At 50.8% G+C, this 20,358-nt stretch overlaps 1 protein-coding gene across 3 annotated transcripts; it reads left to right on the top strand.

Annotated features, from left to right (window-relative positions):
- The first annotated feature begins 719 nt into the window (after nt 1-719).
- On the top strand, nt 720-15,040 carry TMEM39B (transmembrane protein 39B). Of its 3 annotated transcripts, none has more exons than XM_005302201.5 (9): nt 720-866; nt 2,800-2,920; nt 5,971-6,190; nt 7,269-7,352; nt 8,426-8,580; nt 10,387-10,723; nt 13,312-13,499; nt 14,016-14,136; nt 14,652-15,040. In XM_005302201.5, the coding sequence occupies exons 1-9, from the start codon at nt 863-865 to the stop codon at nt 14,886-14,888; spliced, it is 1,467 nt and encodes a 488-aa protein (XP_005302258.1). In that variant the 5' UTR covers nt 720-862; the 3' UTR covers nt 14,889-15,040. The 3 variants fall into 3 exon arrangements, with proteins under 3 accessions (XP_005302258.1, XP_008169281.1, XP_065433197.1); XM_008171059.4 differs by having other exon boundaries at nt 728-866; nt 2,717-2,920; XM_065577125.1 differs by having other exon boundaries at nt 845-866; nt 2,717-2,920; nt 7,269-7,446.
- Nucleotides 15,041-20,358: the final 5,318 nt, after the last annotated feature.

Here is a 20,358-nt window from a genome sequence, read left to right as displayed (position 1 = left end):
AAAGTGTCACCACTACAAAAGTTTGAGTACTACATTACTGCCTTACGCCATTCCTCGCTGCTTTCCCCTGAAATGAAAGATCCGATGAAGAAAGGGAAAGGGGTACCTTATAACACATTTTCCCAGCCTCTGTGCTCACCTATGCTGTGGTTATTAATACAAATGACATAGTGCAGTAGAAGACATGCCTGCCAGATCAAAAATTCACAGCCTCAAGGGCAGATACTATCATGGTGTAGCTGGGGGCTGGCGATGCATCATCTGGGTGTCTGACACCTCACGGGTTATTTCAGATGCCACTGACTCAGGTCCACATACAAACTGGGTTAAAATGTACATGCCAATAAGTGTGTGGCCTAGTGGTTACAGCTGAAACGCCTGGTTCTGTTCACAAGCATAGGTAAGAGAGGGTCTGGTGAGTGTAGCGGGGGGGACAGGGAACCTAGGACTGCTGGGGGGGGGGGAGTCGGCTCTAGTGGCTATAGCACGGGGAGTGGGGGACAGAGCCAGGACCGCCTGGGTTCTATCTTTTGCCACTGACGCGTTCTGTACGCTGAGGAAGCCGCTGCCGTACTCTGCCTCAGTTTCCCCATCCGTGCGGGGAGGGGAGGGGTGGGGAGAGGCGATTTGAACACGTGGGGCGGCGCCGCGTTCTGCGTCCCCCGACTCCACCGCCGGGCGACGGCCCACGGGGCGGAGCCAGCGCCTCCGTCCTCGCCGGGGCGCTGCCGCTTTAAGGGGCGGCCCCCGCTCGCGCGTGTGCTGAGGAAGTTTGTCCGCTCCTCGCCACCGTCTCTCCCCTGGCGGCCCCGCCCGCCATATTGTCCCCGCCGCAGGCCGAACTACTGCAGCCGGAGCGGCGATGGGTGAGTGTGGTGGGGGGGGGGGCGATGGGTGAGAGCGGCTCCGGCCGGGCTGCCCCGGGCTCGCGACACCCGCCCCTCGCTGTGATATGGGGGGTCGGGGGCGGTTCGCACCGGGGTCGGGCTGCAGATCCGGAGCCCCAGAGACCCGCCCCCCATGGACCCCCCGGGCCCGGCCTGAACCTCCTGTGCCCCCCCCGCGCCCCTCTCTGCCCCCGGGCAGCCCCCCGTGCACGCGCCGCACCTCAGACCCAGCCCCTCCGCGCCGCCCCATCGATCTCCCCGGTGCCCCCCCAGTCTGCGTGCCCCGACCCCCATACAGCCCCCGCCCCCCCCCCGCCCCCTGGGGTGCGCCCAACTGCAGCCCCGTCGGGCCGGGCTCTTTCCTGCTGCCGGGGGGTGGGGAAGGAAAGGGGTGGGGTGGGGGAAGCTCTTTTTAATTCGATTTTTCACACCTGGGAGGTGTTTACTGTGTGTCTTGTCGGCTCTCCAGCGTAGCCTTCCCTAGTCTGCCGGAGGGCCGCCTGGAGGGAGTTTATTGGGAGCCCTAACACCGTCATTCAGGAACAGGCGGCAGGTGTAAAACAAACCAAAGGAAGCGTTTCTTCACACAACCCACAGGCAACCTGTGGCCCTCAGAGGATGTTGTGAAGACCAAGACTATAACAGGGTTAAAAAAAACCCTAGATAAGCTCCTGGAGGATAGATCCATCAATGGCTATTAGCCAGGACGGGCAGGGATGCAAAACAATGATCCGAAGTGCCCCTAGACGTGTTGCCAGTAGCTGGGAATGGGCGACAGGGGGTGGATCACTTGGTGATTCCCTGTTCTGTTCATTCCCTCTGGGGCACCTGGCCGTGGCCACTGTCGGCAGACAGATACTGGGCTAGATGGACCTTTGGTCTGACCCAGTCTGGCCGTTCTTATGTTCTAATTGAGGGGCATGGCTGTTAAGCCTTAACAAAGTTCTGTTAATTGGGAGGTTAAGGGACAAATAACACAACAGAGTTTTAAGCAGTCAAGGCGCACACACAAAAACCCTCCCCTTTTAATAGCTCAGTTTGTGCTCTTTTACCAAATGTGATGTTGCCATCTTACTACTTCTATAGGCATTGAATAGTCTTCCAGCCAACACAGGATTTAAATGTCCAGCATAAAAGAACAAGCAGATTTTTGTTGCTGTAAAAAAGATCCAGATTATTATTGTTTATATTGTGGTAGTACCGGTATGTAGGAGCCCCAGTCATGGACTGTACAGACAGTCCTGCCCCCAAAGAGTTTACAGTCTTTGTTCATCGGAAAGAAGCAAAAATGGCAGAAGCCCAACTTTTTTTCTTTTGCAAGGCCTCTTTAAGAGAGGAAGAATGGATTTGTGGTTAAGGCATAAAACTGTGATTAAGGAGACCTGGATTATATTCCCAGGTTGTTGTAACCTTCAAGCAAGTCATTTAACCTCTCTGGCCAGATTCCAGAAGTATTTAGGCTCCTAACTTCCATTTATTTCAATGAAAGTTAGAATCCAAATGCCTTTTGAGGATCTGTTTTTTACAGAATTGTTGTAGTCACATTGGTCCCAAGATATGAGAGAGACAAGGTGGGTGCAGTAATTTCTTTTATTAGACCACCTACTTCTCTTGGTGAAAGAGACAAGCTTTCAAGCAACACGGAGTTCTTCTTCAGGGCTTTGAGGATCTGGGCCCCTGTACCTACATTGCCTCATCTGTAAAATAGGGATAACACCATAGGGGTGCTGTGAAGTTAGGCTTTGATGCTTTGAGGTGCTAGAGGTGTATGAAAGTTACCAACCTACTCTGCTCCAAATCCACGTGTGTTATAAATCTTTCCTTTTCAGTTTTAAGGATTGAAGAAATAGTCAAACAGTGAGCAGCAGCCAACCTCTCAGGGCAGTCTCCATACCCTTTGTTGTTATGGCAGGGGGAAGGCGGGGCCCTAACCGGACATCCTACTGCCGAAATCCTCTTTGTGAAACTGGGGCTACTGGGGGTTCTGGACATTCCACGAGTTCATCGGTCACTGGTGTGCGCTCACGTACCAGGTAAATGTACATCCCCTTTATTCCCTTATGTGCCGTGACAGTTCCTCCTCTGTGAAACACGTAGTTTGACAATGAGGCTGGTTCATGTTTTTCCATCCCTTACCCTGTCCGTTTTGTCAGTGGTTCGGTGACTTTTTTGTTGGTAGGCTGATCTCGGGTTGCAACAGTCTTGCTTATCCATGACAGCTTCCCTGGAGTATGTTTTTGTCATTAAAGCAAAGAGTGGTGATTGGGAAGTGTGGGTTCTGATACACCCCAGGACTGCCAAGTGCTTGGCATGTGATGCTTAGCTACCTGACGGGAGTGTTCGAAAGGACTTGGAGATTGGGGTGCTATAGACCAAGTTTTATTTACAAAATGGCTCCAGAGTCCTGCTTGGTGGATCAGCCATATCCAGTGGTGTATGGCAGCTGATGCACTTCTGGGGCAGCGGTTGGTTAGTGGAGATGGATGCAGTCTGCTTTTCTTTCACAAATCCTAAACTGGTTGAATGGTAGCAGCTCAGCTCAGCCTTTCACTTTCAATCTGACTTCTGTGGAGAAAGCACCGAAGCGTAGGGGAGGAGAGGGGAAGTGGTGCCGAGTGAGAAATTGAGGGAAATCAGCACTTGGATACCCACGTGATGAGCATTTCAAAAATACCTTGGATAGAACATCCTTGACACGGCAGGTGAATATCCCTTAACGTACTCCCTGACTGTGGCCCTAGGCTGAGATGTTTCTTTAATATTACTCATTTATATAGCAATTCATCCCAAGGGGTCCAGAGCACCTTATAATCCATATACATACAGCAGCCCTGATGTGCATGAGGCCTCCTTGGAGATGGAGGGCAAGCCCCTGTCAAGAGCAGGGGAAAGGCTTGGCACGGTGAGAATCTTACTCTATAAAAAGTGCCATTAGATCTCGAGCGTCCACACAGAGCCTGTGAGGCCTCATGTCTCTGTCTTCTGGACACCTGTATTATAAAAGTGTTGTTTCCAGCAGGAGTTCCAAAGATCGAAGGGTTGAATCAATCCTGTGAGATTTGGGGCTTCTGGGATTTCAGAGCTAATGCTGTGAATGCTAAATTATGCCTTCAGTGACACACCTGAGCCTCTGCATATGTCTACACTTCAATCAGAGGTGTGATTGCAGCCTGTGTAGACATACCTGAGCTAGCTTTGATCTAGCTAGCTCCAGTAACAATAGCAGTAAGGCCACGGCAGAACCGGTTAGCCCTGAGTACCTACCCCAGGTCCTGGATGGCAGAGCACAGCCTGTGCTGCCGCCCATGTTGCTGCAATTTCTTTGCAGTTGTTGGAGCTGGTGAGATCTAAGTTAGTGTATGTAAGACACCGTCACGTAGTCACAGACTCGGTGCTCTGGCATGCTCTGAATGAAGTCAGTCAGGACTCTAGTGCAGTGTCTCTCCCCCCTCAGGGCACACACTCATCAGGGCAAGTCTCCTTGGCTCCAGTGCCTCCTGGGTCTGACCTTGGAGCATTCAGCACCCCTGTTCACAACATGAGCTCCCCGCGGTGAGTCCACCTAGATGGGACACCTGGGGAAACCTTACATGCTGCCCCAAAGGAGCCATGCACCCCACCTCTGTAGTCAGCAGTGACTCTCAGCCAGCAAAGTAAAACAGAAGGTTTATTAGTCGTCGGAAACACAGCGTAGAACATATCTTGTTAGCACAGTAAGCAGGAACATTCGGCAAAGTCCCTCGTAGTGGGGTCCAGAGCACATGGCCACCAGTCCCAAACCAGGGGACTGACCAGCATGCAGCAGGCCAGCCTCAGTCACCCCCAGCTGTCCCGCCTCCATGCTTTGTCTCTTTTCAGAGCAAACAGGTCACCTGCTCTTCACCTCTCTTTGTTCTCCAGCACCTTTGGCTGGCTCCTTGCAGAGGACAGGCTCTGGCCATCAATTGCGGGTGTCAGCCATTCTTTGTGCCCAGGCAGCCAGTCGGCAGTTACACCTGCCCTATAGTGTGTGTGGGGGGAATACACCTGCCCTATAGGGGTCTCTGCAACAACAACACACCTTTATCCCATCACCTAGATACTTGAGTAATACATAGGGGAAACTGAGGCGCGCACACAGTATTGAGAGAAAACATTAAGACCATTCCCACTTCGTCACAGTCACACCTCTGATTGCACTGTAGACAGACCTTCTGTTTAAGGCTTTCAGCCTTCACAGTCTCTTATTGTTAAAAAGCTTGGATCGAGCCTCTTGTTTCCATTCACTTGACTGAAAGCTTTTCCGCCGTCACTCTAGCTGTGACTTTTATGGTTCTAAGCTGGGATTTTTAAGGGAAGTTTGGCATCTAATGCTCTGAAGCCCCTTTGGAAATCCAAGACCTAATTACTGAGTGTCGTTGCTTAGGGACCAATCACTGGATGCACCTTGCTTGACTTGCATTGATACCCTTCTCTTTGAGTAAATGGTTGGTAGCCGGAGTTGCACTTGTACACAGGAATACAAACCTGTGACTAAACCTCATGGTTCCTCTGTGGCTTTAAATAGGCTTTGGGAGAAGAGGAAATCTCATAATTCTTTATTTACTTGGATTTTATGGCATCAAATCTTTTGTGCGTACACTTTACACAATGTAAATAGTACGAGGCAGAAACACTTGCAATGAGCTTAAAAGGTCGCTCGGTGTCCCTGTTGGGCTGCGTGTGTACAAGCACTGCTCTCAGACCTTGCTCAAAGTGGGGGACTCTGAAGTCATGGTGCTGCAGACTGGCCTGATCCCAAATATAGTTCTTGCTATACAAACCAAATGCCATGCCTATATCAGGCAAAAAGGTATCAGCCCATCCTGAGCATGCAACGCTACTTCTGTACGTTGTCTCACATCTACACGCAACAGGTGTCTTTTAAGCATTGGCTGTCCCAGTTCATTGCAGCCTCTGGGTGTAGTGTTTAGCTTGGGCTCCTCGCTTAGCATAGACCCGTCCATCCTCTGCAGTCTGTGTGTGTTGGCTGGGGGTGGGCATTGGGTTTTTTTCTCAGCATATCTCAGGGGAGTAACTGATGGGTTTTGGTTTATCTTGGTAGGAGCGGTTCAGGTACAGGCCTCTCCAGCCCTCCTCTGGCAACCCAGACAGTGGTTCCCCTCCGGCACTGTAAGATCCCAGAGCTGCCTGTGGAGAGGAGTGTCTTGTTTGAACTTCAGCTCTTCTTCTGTCATCTCATTGCTCTATTTGTCCACTACATCAATATCTACAAAACTGTGTGGTGGTACCCACCCTCCCACCCTCCATCACACACATCACTGGTAGGTACCTGGCTATGTGCTGCTGTAGTCCTATAGATCTCTGCCTCCAGTTTATCTCCAATCCCACTCCCATGTGCATGGCTGCTCTCTCCAGATTGCCGAGCACCCAAAACCCATTCCCTCCCCAACAGGTATCCCCGTTCCTCCTGCTCTTCGACAGCAACTGGGTAGATGCTGTGTTAGGACAGCACGTCCGTCTAAGAGCCAGCACCCAATCTAGCCCAGCTCTTGTGACGGTGACATTTTTATAGTGCTGGGCAAAACAGCCCACCTTCCCAGCACCCTGTCACTGTAGGGAGCATAGGGGTATGTGTTGATTCACTGAGCAGTGATATAACAAACATTATAGGGGGAAAAATCGTATTTAAATTGAATGTACAACCCCCCTGGCTCCTACCGGGGGGGTTGTACATTCAATTTAAATACCAGCTCTTATGTTGAATGTATCTGTAATGTTAAGAATCATGAGATCTGGGATTCCATCCCAGCGCTGGCTTTCCTTCTCGGAACAGAGTTGATCCTCTTAAATTGAATCCTTGGCAGAGTGGGGCGAAAGCGAGTCACACACAGGAGAGGCGATGAGCAGAGGTGGGGATCCAACACTTTAAGAGAAGCCTCTTTCATGACTGGAACAAGCCGTGGCTCCATCCGGCTGATGTTATTGTTCTGGGCTGAGCTGTAGAGCTCTCCTGTGGCTTCAAATGCATCACAGTGGGAATTCTGCACTGTGGCTGCCTTGGGCCAGAATACAAAAGCATGGCTTATTGCGACTCTAGGTCCCAGCAGGCACTGCTCCGTCTTTATTTGAGTAGCCTGGCCCCATTGCATCCTAGGACTGAGTCTCTATAGGCTTCACCTTTTTGTTAAAGACTAAGTGGCTATTATCAGCTCCACTTCATGGAAACTAGATGCGGCTCTGAGGCCCCAGGTAAATTGTCAAGTGACTCTAATTTGGGCAAAGTTTGGCCATCCTGCCACAGTGCACACTTGGCGTTCTCCTGATAATCCAGGAGGAGAGAGGGAGAAGGGGCTCTGCTGCCTGGAGCAAAATAGAAGTGTTTCCTTTTTGTCATTGCAGAACTTTCATCTCATTGACTTCAACGTGCTGACGGTGACGACAATCGTCTTAGCGCGCAGGCTGATCGGTGCCATTGTGAAGGAGGTAAAGCCGCAGGCCAAACCCAGAACTGTTCTCTCCTTTCCAGCCTTCTCTGACTAGCGTCTGTGTTTGCCTTTCTGTATCGTGGGTGCATTAGGTAAAAGAATGCAGCGAAGTGCATTTCAACTCAGTAGAGAGCCTTATCAAGCCAGATCACCAGCCTCATTAATTGTGTGTGTTCTTGCTGAAGTGCCATCAGTAAAACAACAGTTTCTGTAGGACCTGCATAATAGTGACTAGAGAGAGATCTACAGGTACTCTAAGCACTTAGCGTGCCATATGTTTTCAAAGGGATGTGCTGACATGAACTGAGTATAGAAGATTCTTAGAATGGAATGATAAATTTAAAAGCAAAAACTAGATGATAGATAGTACCTGGCAGCTTAAACACAGGGTGAAGTTTGGACGTACTGGAAGCTGAATGTAAAATCAAGTGTCCCTTTTAAACTTCAGCCTTTTTCCTGCCCTGTTCTGAAGGGTTTTGAATTGACTGGAACATAAAACCTCGATGTGATTTCCTACTGGAAAACTGATTTTACAGAGATGTCTCAATCCATTACTCATATGAGTTTTACCGTATTTATGTATATTTGATGGTTACTGAATTCCTAGCGTTTCAAACTGTAGTGAGTTTGCTTTATCCTTTACTGAAGAATGATGTGTGGCTCCTTTCACCTTCCCTTCCTCTTTTTTCTTCCCAGTGTGTTCAGGAAAGCAATCTGCTCCTCGCTTGAGCAGCCTTCTAGGCTGCAGCCTGGTGACACACCAGGGCTAGACAAGACACCACAGGAGCTCTTCTCTCCCCAGTGAAATGGGAAGTGTATTTGAAATCTGCGCCCAAGGTTCAGCTTCCTGATCTTGGAGAGTCCAAATGCAGATTCTGATCTAAAGCAGGCCTCTCTCGTCTGGCTGCAGTCACATGGCACCTGGAGGTCACTCCACCGCCATTGCTTTGTGGTGCTGGTTTAGTGGGACCGAGTAGAGCTCATTCACTGGTCACGCTGCTAGTTTTTCCTGTTTGCTTTCCAGAAGGAAATAAGTTGTCTAAGTCCTGCCCTGCTCTATCTCCTCTGCAGGCTTCACAAAGCGGCAAAGTCTCCCTGCCACGCTCCATTTTCCTTGTGATTACTCGGTTTGCGGTCCTCACTGGGACAGGCTGGAGCCTGTGCCGGTCAATAATTCACCTCTTCAGAACCTACTCGTTCCTCAATCTCTTGTTCCTGTGTTACCCGTAAGTACCTCTCTTCTCCCATTTGTGTTTAGATGATGAATTTTGAAAGCTGCCTGTCCAATCAAATGCTCTTATTCCAATGCCATATGGGGCAAGATGTGGCTTGAAAGTAAATGATCACTTGACTTCTTTGCAACAGAACTTAACCTTTCACTCTCTTGGTAGATCGTAAAGACTAGATTAGGTTAGATCTCTTGGGGGGGGGGGGCTTGGTATGTGTCTTTTCCAGTCTACTTGAATGACCTGCCCGGTGACCACAGGTTGCAAATTGCCCAGGGTTTCATAAAAGGACTGTCCACTTTGAGACTTCTCATGCTGTATAAATAATCCATTTCTCAAACTTGTCCTTGGCTGTTCAGTTCCCAGAGCTTCCCACTTCTTTGGGTTGGTCCATAAATATCTTATGCAAGATGGATAGAATCAGACACTTTTCCCCTGCCACTTGTTGACCAAATCTGAGGAACAAGGTTCTCTTTCTAGGCAGACAGCAGAATTATGCCCCCCTTCTGGGAAAGGTTTCTCTGCCCAAGGGTGAACAGGTAAAGACTCAGGGTACGTCTTCACTACCCGCCGGATCGGTGGGTAGTAATCGATCTATTGGGGATTGATTTATCGCGTCTCGTCTAGAAGCGATAAATCGATCCCCGAACGCACTCCCCGTCGACTCCAGAACTCCACCAGAGCGAGAGGCGGTAGCGGAGTTGACGGGGGAGCCGCGGCTGTCGATCCCGCACCGTGAGGACCCGAGGTAAATCGATCTCAGATACGTCAACTTCAGCTACGCTATTCACATAGCTGAAGTTGCGTATCTTAGATCAATCTCCCCCCTAGTATAAACCAGCCCTCGGTGTTGTAGGCAAATGTTCAGATGTTAGAATCATTCTGTGCCAGTGAACTAAGAAGCATCTCATAAAGGTATGGAGACCTGCTCCACCAGTCTTTAAGGTGACCAGGGTAAATGAGATGGGTACGTGGTCTCGGGTACGTGGTCTCGGATCAGCTAGCTGAGTTCCGTGACCCTGTAGGTGGGCAGATGTGAGGGTCACCATTGGTGGCGCTAGTGTGGACAAGTACAGAGATGGTGCGATCTCACATGAATGACTCTGGTACAAGCGATGCTGAATGCTAATGAGGACTGGCCCCTTCCCAGCTGTGATTAACAGGAGGAATCCTTGAAGGAGGAGAACCTAGCTGCTGGAACAGTATACAATAAAATCATGAGTAAGGCTATGATTATGTCACGGAGGTCATGGAATCTGTGACTTCCATTGACCTCCATGACATTTTCTGACCTGGGGCTGGAGCTCCCAGCCAGCCCCATTCTCGCAGCTCCCAGCCCCCAACCTGGTGGGTGGGACCCTGCAGCTGCCCAATCGCGGCGGGGGGGCCGGCGGAACTGCAGCTGCCCAGCTACGGCGGACGGCCAGCAGGACCCCACGCAGCTGTCCATGAGCTTTACTAAAAATATCTGCGACAAAAACTTAGCCTTAATCGTGAGCAAGCAGTATTAATATTAACCGGCCACCTTTGGCAATGCACATCCAAAACCTACAGTGCACATTAGGTGGACCTAATTGTGCTGTCTCTCTAGCTTCCAGTAGATATGTGGGCAATGTCATGTGGCCGTATCCCTCTAGCTGTCCCATTCTAGAGTCTGTGTGGGAAGTGGCTCTCATGATCCTAAACACCATTGACAAGGGGATGTTGGGTGCTAACACTTCTTCACGGTCATGGGAATGGCAGTCAGACTCGGGGCGGTACTGGGGACGTTGATGTTACAGCCTTCCTGCCCATGTGCTTTTCCAGGTTCGGCATGTACATTCCTTTTCTCCAGCTGAACTGTGACTTTCGGAAGACAGCCCTCTTCTCCCAAGTGGCTAACATTGGTCCCCGAGAGACAGGGGAAGTGAACTCCAGGGGTAAAGACTATCTAACAGTTTTAAAGGAGACCTGGAAGCAGCATACCAGGCAAATGTATGGCATGGAGGCCATGCCCACCCATGCGTGCTGCCTCTCTCCAGACCTGATCCGCAATGAGGTGGAGTATTTGAAGATGGACTTTAACTGGAGGATGAAAGAGGTGCTGGTGAGCTCCATGCTCAGTGCCTATTATGTGGCCTTTGTGCCTGTCTGGTTTGTGAAGGTGAGTGCCATGCACCCTTATGTGCTCACTGCTCTAGCACGTGCTTCATGTCACTCCTCCCACTAATGGGTCAAGTGAGGCAGTTTTGTTTGAGTCACTAGCAAAATCGGACGCTTGGCTGGGTATGGCTGCAACATGGTTAGTTCTCATCCGATGTATGGAAAGTGGGTGCAGTAAGTCTGGTCTACACACACGTTACGCAGAGTCGCCTGTGTGGACAAACGTAAATCAATTTACACCTGGCTTATATGGATTCGCTTAATTCTGAATTGTCCTGTGATGTGGTTAGTTTTGTGGAGTAGAAGGGGTCTGAATGTTGAGATGCTTGAGAGAAATAAGAAGAACAGGAGTACTTGTGGCACCTTAGAGACTAACAAATTTATTAGAGCATAAGCTTTCGTGGACTACAGCCCACTTCTTCGGATGCTTATGCTCTAATAAATTTGTTAGTCTCTAAGGTGCCACAAGTACTCCTGTTCTTCTTTTTGCGGATACAGACTAACACGGCTGTTACTCTGAAACTTGAGAGAAATAGAAACGTTTGAATTTAACTTATAATACAATACAAAATCCTACTGTGTGTTTCAGCCACTGAACTGTGATTACCGTGAGTTATGCAAACTTCTGTATTCCTGTCATCCATGACAAAGTGTCATGTGCTTGTTCCATCCATTGGGGTGAAACTGTTTTCCCCCATGGACTTACAGAATTTCTTCTTTGGTTATGGCCAAGTCACCTTTTTATGAATTGTAATGTCTTGTTGGGACAGATTCAAGACAAGACTAAAACTGATTTTCTTTTCTATCCTAACTCTCTTTAGGGAGGGGGGTAAACTGTAATAGAGAGGACTCTCCCCCATCTATTTTATTGGATTTTCACAGTAAGTTGTACTGTACAGCAAATGTATTTGGATGAGTATAAAACGGGACCGGAGACTTCCGGGACCTGTCGTAATCTGCCATGCCTCTGGCTTCATGGCTGTCACTTTGGCAAGCCATGGGACTAGAACTCAAAGTCACCTGCTCTAAAAGTGCAGGCCCCCTGCCATTTGAGCTAAAGGAGGATCATTGTTAGTTTCTATTCCTTGACTTTAGCAAAGCTTTTGATACGGTCTCCCACAGTATTCTTGCCAGCAAGTTAAAGTAGTATGGGCTGGATGAATGGAGTATAAGGTGGATAGAAAGCTGGCTAGATCGTTGGGCTCAACGGGTAGTGATCAATGGCTCCATGTCTAGTTGGCAGCCGGTTTCAAGCGGAGTCGGTCCTGGGGCCGGTTTTGTTCAATATCTTCATTAATGATCTGGAGGATGACGTGGACTGTACCCTCAGCAAGTTTGCAGATGACACTAAACTGGGAGGAGTGGTAGATACGCTGGAGGGTAGGGATAGGATACTGAGGAACCTAGACTAATTAGAGGATTGGGCCAAAAGAAATCTGATGGGGTTCAACAAGGACAAGTGCAGAGTCCTGCACTTAGGCCGGAAGAATCCCATGCACTGCTACAGACTAGGGACCGAATGGCTAGGCAGCAGTTCTGGAGAAAAGGACCTAGGGGTTACAGTGGACGAGAAGCTGGATATGAGTCAAATGTGTGCCCTTGTTGCCAAGAAAGTTAACGGCATTTTGGGCTATATAAGTTGGGGCATTGCCAGCAGATCGAGGGACGTGATCGTTCCCCTCTATTCGACATTGGTGAGGCCTCATCTGGAGTACTGTGTCCAGTTTTGGTTGCCACGCTACAAGAAGGATGTGGAAAACTTGGAAAGAGTCCAGCAGAGGGCAACAAAAATGATTAGGGGGCTGGAACACATGACTTATGAGGAGAGGCTGAGGGAATTGGGATTATTTAGTCTGCAGAAGAGAAGAATGGGGGGGGGGATTTGATAGCTGCTTTCAACTACCTGAAAGGGGGTTCCAAAGAGGATGGATCTAGACTGTTCTCAGCGGTACCAGATGACAGAACAAGGAGTAATGGACTCAAATTGCAGTGGGGGAGGTTTAGGTTGGATATTAGGAAAAACTTTTTCACTAGGAGGGTGGTGAAGCACTGGAATGGATTACCTAGGGAGATGGTGGAATCTCCTTCCTTAGAGGTTTTTAAGGCCCGGCTTGACAAAGCCCTGGCTGGGGTGATTTAGTTGGGGATTGGCCCTGCTTTGAGCAGGGGGTTAGACTAGATGACCTCCTAAGGTCCCTTCCAACCCTGATATTCTGTGATTCTAGCAGTATGGGGTCTATGAGCAGTAGTGATTCTCCCAGTGGCATAGGGACAGAGTATTGCAGCACAAGTGTCAGTTGTGGAATTCACGGTCAGTCACTGTTCCCCTTGTATGCAGAAGAGTGACTGTTGCCCGAATAGGACCCCTTCACCCAGCTGGTCGTAGATTTTGATTCTCAAGTGTTCAGAAGCTTAACCTTTTCTTGGCTGGCCATTACTGCTGAATGCCTCTGCCTCTTGATTTCTCAAGCAGGAATAATTGCTGCCATGAAAAGGCACCGGTTCGCCTGAGTGCCTCGTGGTCTGTCTCTGCTTTGTTGGGTCAGGGTGTCCGAATGCATTTTGACACTGTATTCCTGCCCCCCCCAGAACACTCAGTACTACGACAAACGGTGGTCATGTGAGCTGTTCCTGCTGGTGTCCATCAGTACGTCTGTGATTCTGATGCAGCATCTCTTGCCTGCCCGCTACTGCGACCTCCTCCACAAAGCTGCGGCACACCTGGGCTGCTGGCAGAAGGTCGATCCTGCCCTATGCTCCAATGTGCTACAGCATCAGTAAGGACCTCTCCCACTGGCTAGCACTGGTTTGTTCTCTCTTGTCTGCTGGGGTGGGGAGCTAATCTGCCAGGCTGCTGTTCACGCTGGGGGAGAGATCTCTCACTCAGTTCAGCAACAGGAAACATGAAACCAGAGTTGCTCTGTGTGGCTGCTAATCAGCCTAACGCTGTATGGGCATGAGCTATCCCATCCCCTACCAACCGCAGCGAGCAAACCTCTGGTTTGTGGTAAGCAGTGACAATGGCGATTAAACGCTTAGTTGTACAGCTGGACGAGCCAAATTCTGCCCTCGCAAATAACCGCAACTTGACGTCTTAGCAAATAGTTACAAGAGTCCTTAGTGACAGACTCAAGGATTAGGACTGTTGGTGGTGCTTTGGTGCAGCGCCCCCAGCTTATGGGGGAATGCCATTGACTCCCCTGCAGAAGCTCTGTTCAGAGCCATGGCCAGCTGCCATGTGACTGATCCTGTCATTCTGGAGGCGGGACTAAGGGAGTTGGTTTCTCTTGCAGGTGGACAGAAGAATGCATGTGGCCACAGGGGGTGCTGGTGAAACACAGCAAGAACGTGTACAAAGCCGTGGGCCATTACAATGTGGCTGTGCCATCTGATGTCTCACACTTCCGCTTTCATGTAAGCCGGCGTTGTTCCTCCTTTATTATTAGAATTATTTATAGTAGTGCCTAGACAGGATCAGGGCCCCATTGTCTGGGGCACTGCACAGACATACAGATAGTCCCTGCCCCAAAGAACTTACAGTCTAAATAGACAAGAGAGAGACAAAGTTGGAAGGCCAGCAGGCACCGAGAGGTGAAGTGACTTCCTCATGATCACACAGCAGGGCAGTGACAGAGCTGGAAATAGCCCAAGTCTGAGCCTTAATCCCGTGCTTTCTCTCTCCCTATCCCATGCCTCCTGCGCCCTAACAATGGGGGAGCTTTCTGAAAAGGACCTCTGTGCACTTGTTCTGGGGATGAGAGCACCAAAGTTCTTTTCGTTTGTGAGTGAGAAGGGAATGTGTTGCTAGGTCTCCGGAAGTGAAATCTTAGTGCGTTAGCTCATGGAGCATTCATTCCTCGTGTGTTCCGTATTTTCTGTGGAGCGTCTGACTCCCATCCAGCACCTTACCCTGGGCTCTTTATCTCCAGTTCTTTTTCAGCAAACCGCTGAGGATCTTGAACATTTTAATTCTGCTGGAAGGAGCTGTCATCTTCTACCAGCTCTACTCACTGATCTCGTCAGAGAAGTGGCACCAGACCATCTCGCTGGCGCTCATCCTCTTCAGCAATTATTACGCCTTCTTCAAGCTGCTGCGTGACCGGCTGGTACTGGGAAAAGCTTACGCATACTCTGCCAGCAGAGACTCAGAGCAGAAGTTCAATTAAATCGCACTGCTGCTCAGCTTGTATTACGGGAAAAAAACCTTTAAAAAAAAAAAAACACAAACAACCTCAGAGCTTTGTATTTTTGTTACCACTGCTTTTTTCTTTGATAACTGATGTAATTAAAAGGAAAAAACATATTTTTGTACTCCCAACAGCTGTTTGTGTGTTTGTTATTTAGCCGCATCAAACAATAAGCCTTCCACATCCTATCTTTACTTAGAGGGCATCTCCGCATTAACAAATGACTGAATCTCTGTTCTTGACAGGTGCAAATGTTTATCTGTGGGGGAGGAGGATGTTGGGAGGGCTCTGCCTGTGGAGTTGGGGGGGGATGAATAGATCAGTGTGATCATGTTTAAAAGCTGCTTGTTGGTTGGGAGCAGTCGAGTCAAAGGCCTTGTCTACAGGAGGTGGTTGTCTGACTCGGTGAAAGTGGCGTGGCCCTTTTGTGTGGACACAGAGTTTGAGTGCCTTCCTGTGATTTAGCTTAAATCAAAATAAACGCCCAGAGAAGGGGGTCATGCCACTTTAGCTTCATCTATTCAGAACCAGACGATTCGGATCAGTGACATTTCTTCGCTCTTAGGCCTTGACTACACCATCTGGTTTAAAAATCGTATTTTAAAAACCAACAAAACCTGCTTTCCCTCCCTCTAACTGGCTGAGATGATTGGAGTAAGGCTGTGTTTACCCTATAGACGTCTTCCGGCGGAGCTGTGATGGTCAGGAGCGTGAAGAGACGTGATCTCTGACTGACAGAACTGTGCTGGCAGGAGCCCCTAGTGTAGACACAGCTATACTGCCGAAATGGCTGTTACATATATGGCTGGTTTTGCTTGGGGGTATGTGGTTTTATTACCGCGGTACAAAGTGCAGTTTTGCTGATATTGCTGCAGCCACACTGGGAGTGCTTTGCTACTGTAGTATACCAGTAAAGCAATCCTGGCGTAGACATGGCCTTATGGGGAATTAACCCTCTACTTTTCCTGTCTCCCTTTGGGGCTGGGTTTACCCTGTAATTCAAATAGCCTGGCCCGATTTACTCTGTGGGTCTCACGCACACGGCAGCCATGTGCTCGGGGAGTTTCTGGTGCCACAGCCTTTGCAGGGGGAAGGTTGCAGACACTGCATTCTAACCCCCAAACCCTGGTATTTTACCAAATGGAAATATTTGGGGTTGTCTTTTTTTTTTTTTATCCTGTTTTATACTAAACGCCCTGACCGTGGCCCTCTGAAAGGAGAGTTGCTGGGTGGGAGGAAAAGGTTCTGTAACGGTCCGAAGGCTTTGAACACACAGAACCAGTGGATTTAGCTCTAGTACCTGCTGGGCTATACGTGTATTTCTAACTGGCTCATTGCTGTGAGTTTATATTGTGCGATTCACACTTCTCAACTTCCTATGTTTGCCCTGGAGCAAGGACAGCTGGTGGGGACTTTGCTGTCAATTAAACCCTAACTATGTTTTTGCAGCAGGTTATTGATTAAAGACATTTTGTAAGTACCCGTGATCTGGGGTAATCGGTCATTCAAGCAACTCTCCTACGGTTTGGCAAGTTCTAAAAAATAAATCTCCTTAAACAGCTGCCTTTAAAGTATTCTTTGCAAGGCAAACCATGTGGAAGTTACAACTGGGGTAAACTAAGCTTTGAAACCGCTTCCCACCCAGCTCCAGTCATTTCATAGTGACCTGCGCTGGAAAAATTAATTGCACTTGCGCCCTTTCTTTGTTTTTGGTTTTAAAACCAGCTTCATTTATTTTATTCCTCTGCACTAGAAGTTCAGGCCTTTCCTAGGCTGGAGTCTTCTGTGGTGTCGGAGAACTAGTGCAACAAAGGACATTACAAAAGTACAATTGGAGTAATGAGGCAGGGGACAGATGGTTGCTGGTAGTTGCTATTTGTTTAGCTGCAGTGGGCAGTACTTTAGTGAAGGGAAAACAACCCTGCCCTTTCAAGGAAGGGATTCACAAACCTTGGGAGCTAGATGCCTTCGTGAGAAGAGCAGCCTTGACCTTCCTGCTTTGAAAATGAAAAGCGAGCAGCTGTTTTTTTTTTTAAATCCAAGCCTGATCCAACATCAAGAAGCAAAAAAGGCCACAAATCTCCTCTTTATCATACTCTTAGCCTCTTACCGTTAAAAAAACAGGCCTGAGGCCTGTCCCAAATGACCAGAACCAAATGCCTTTCCCCAGCTGGGTGCAGCCATGACAGGCAAAACTTGCCTAAGTGGCACAGCCACCTCCACAGCAGCTGTCTCTGGATGGTGCAGGCAGGGGCCATCTGCAATACACCCCCTAGGGTTCATGAATCTTCAGTGGGCACACTACGCATGAGGATGCGATGCAGGCTGTACATCCTGCAGAGTTCAGCCCCTTCTGATTCGGGGTGGGGGAGAAGCTGGAATTCTGGCGGTTTAGCTCTGCAGATGTGTGAGAGGGGCACTCTTCAACCCAAATCCCAGCTGGAGGGCGTGCCAGCTGCTGGCACTAGTGGGCAGCAGAGAGCTGCTCCGCCCTTAGTCTTTCATCACTGAGCGATGATGGCCGGCTGGGGTCATTCTGTCAAACCCAGCCTGCTCTTCTGCTCAAGGGTTCAGCTGGCTGCAGTCAGGAGCAGGGAAAAGTGATTGGGGCCATGCGAACGGCCTGGAACAAAGTGACCAGGGAGAACTGGTGTGGAAGGGGGAGGGGAGACCTCCAGAAAGTCAAACCCACCAGTGGTGCCGTCTGGAGGAAGGATGGGACCGGGGCTGGAACAGCTCAAGACAAGGCAGGTCCAGTTCAGGCACTTTCCTGGACTGGCCGCAGCAGGAGCGGTTACCCTGACACGTAGGGAGGGCGCCACTGCTGACCCAAGTAACGGCAGCGATCGCTGCAACTGAAGGCCACAACATCTACCCAGTAATGAGGGCAGGCCCCCATCCCACATCCCCTGCCAACTGCACCCCAGCACCACTTAGTAATGAGAGTACCGAAAACAAAAGCGAAGAAGAAGGAAACATGTCTGCTGCCCAGCATGAAGGTGGATGCATCGGCTTGGCACAGGGGAGGGAGGTGGCGCTGCAAGGTGGCATGTCAAATGCACGGTGACCCTGGGTTCCTCCCAGTGCTCCACCTGCCTGAGCAGCATTTGACGGACATGCATCCCGTCAGGCTGGTTGCATGGCAGCTGTCCCAGAACTTTTCCAGGCTAATGGCCTGGTGCCCTGCCTTGTCCCTCATCTGGGGAGGAAACTCCACCTCAGCAGGCGGGCCAGGCAGACTCAGTGCTGAGACAACACCAGCCCAGCTCCAGGTGGGTGCCTGGATTGCAAATGTGGGGGAGCAGAGGCTGACGTGTTCTCGGTTGGAAAGAAGAGGTAATATACTGGCTGAAAGTCCACACACACACACCAACCACCTTGGAGCCCATCACTCACCTCTATCCAGCCAGGAGTTAGAGGACCAAGCGGTGCCACCGTGTCCAATGGGCAGGGAAGAGCAGCCAGCAACCAGGGACAGAAAATGAGCTAATGAGAAAACACAGGGCTCCACTGGCTGGAGGATGGCTGGATCGCTTCAGCATGTGCAAAGCCGCCATGTTATCTAAGAGATGCTCAAAATGGGCGAGCGCGCGACTGAGAGCCCCTTGGGGCCGGGTCTCGCTTTGGGGGCTATGTCTGTATAGACCCTAGCACAGCGCGGGCCTTGTCCCTGGCCGGGGCCCTCCCTAGGTGCTACAGGCCTGCAAATAAACCATTACACGGCCTGTCCTCAGCCCCAGGAACGAGCAGGGACGTGACACCCGTGAGCCTGCGCTCATGAGTGGGACATGCATGTCATCGTGCGCAGCTGCAAGTTCTGTCCCCTGCAGTCCCGCCAAGTGCCCAGCTGCTGGCATAACGGGGGGACTTATTCTAGTGGCACTTGTTTAGTCTACGCCTCTTGCTTTTTTACCTGTAGGCGCTGCTGGCACACCCGACCACCAGGTGGCCCTCCTGCCATGCACGGGTCTCAGTCGCTGCAACAGATGGCATTTTGTTTTTCCAGCCTCTAGCTGCAGGGGCGACAAGAACCCGAAGGCTGCCCACCCCCACCCTCCCACCTCCAACCCCAGCCTGCATTTGCTTTACTTTGTCTGCACTGCCAAGCGCGTTCTGCAGCACCAGGGCCCCGCCTGGCCTAGGGCAGAGCGGTGTGTCAGCGCTTTGGGGGTGGGGGGGTGTACAACTTTAACTTGGGTCACACGTGCAGCGAGCCAGGCGGGCTCAGCCCTCATACCGAGCGCCGCGTTTCCTACACGGGGCTGTGCAGCGCAGCCTGGGCGCACAGTGCTGGGTCGCCACCCGCTTCCAGTTGCTCCACCGAGAAGACACTAACCACACCATCAGTGAAGTAGGTCCCTGCAGGCTTTTCTTCACAGCAGCAATGGCTGGTGCTGCCACGGGGAGACAGCGGTGTCCCTGTCCGTCCGTCCCCCCAATGACAATGTTTGTGGCTCCCTGCCCCAGTGCATGTTTAGCCTCAGCACATGAGTTGGGAAGCCCCTCTAGGAGCCCAGAACTGTCCGTCTGGAGCCAGGCACACGGAAGGACAGTGTGGCCTTAGCGCAGTCTGGGCCCACAGGGAGCCTTGAGCCACCAGCATGCGAAGAGTTGGGGCTTGCAGAAAAGCAAGCAGCCTCTGCCGCCCGGGAGGGCCTGGCCCCTGGACCGCAGCTGCTGCGCTCCAGCACATCCAGTTCAAGGCCTCCGGGTGGGGCGGGGGGGGGGAGGGTGCCCCTTTGTACCCGCAGAAGGCACCAGGCTCAGCACCAATGCATGGCTGAATGACTCCCTGAAGCACTGCGCCAGTGCCATCCTGCTAGTTAATACCAGCCAGGCCCAGCGCATGCCCTGCTGGTGTCCCTGCGGGCTCTGATGCCAGAAAAAGGGCCGCGGTGGGGAGCCGCCTCATGCAGGTGTGGAAGGACCGCACCCCGGCCATGAGGCTTGAGCAGCTGCCAGCAATTTGCTCACCATTGCCCCAAGGGCATCTGTCCCAGGTGGGCGGGAAGGGCCTGGCCGCTTTACCACCGTTCCTCCCCTGCCCAGAGCCAGGTAAACCCTGTGGCCCCCGGACACGCCTGGTCCCCCTTGTGCTCCTATAGGAGTTTGAGCAGTAAGCAAACACCCAAGGCAGGTGAGGCCACAGAGCCCAGTTGGGCTCTGCAGCCACTGGCCTGGTGTGATTCCTCCCTGGCTGCTGGAACGCGACGGGGCGGGGAGGTGACGCTTTGGGCAGCCAGTGACCCACGGTGGGGGGGTTGCAGGCGCTCCAGCCACTGGCCCCAGCGTGCTTCACTCTTGCTGCAGCTCCGAGGGCTCCCGCTGGCTATCTAGGCCACCCGCGCACCATCTGTGCCAGCAAGATTATTGCAAATGAAATAAGAAAGGTCTTAGCCCAGAGATTAAATATTTAATAGCCGTGGTTATTCCACGGAGAAGAACATTC

Source organism: Chrysemys picta, chromosome 23, assembly GCF_011386835.1.
Source record: "Chrysemys picta bellii isolate R12L10 chromosome 23, ASM1138683v2, whole genome shotgun sequence".
Taxonomy (NCBI): domain Eukaryota; kingdom Metazoa; phylum Chordata; order Testudines; family Emydidae; genus Chrysemys; species Chrysemys picta.
This window is presented reverse-complemented; position numbering and strand designations above follow the sequence as displayed.

What these genes read in the sequence shown, in the direction of transcription:
- TMEM39B (XM_008171059.4), top strand. Translation starts at nt 2,793, where the DNA reads ATGGCAGGGGGAAGGCGGGGCCCTAACCGGACATCCTACTGCCGAAAT. An exon ending in GGTGTGCGCTCACGTACCAG is followed by an intron (nt 2,921 to 5,970) that starts GTAAATGTACAT and finishes TTATCTTGGTAG; the next exon opens with GAGCGGTTCAGGTACAGGCC. An exon ending in TCCAATGTGCTACAGCATCA is followed by an intron (nt 13,500 to 14,015) that starts GTAAGGACCTCT and finishes TTTCTCTTGCAG; the next exon opens with GTGGACAGAAGAATGCATGT.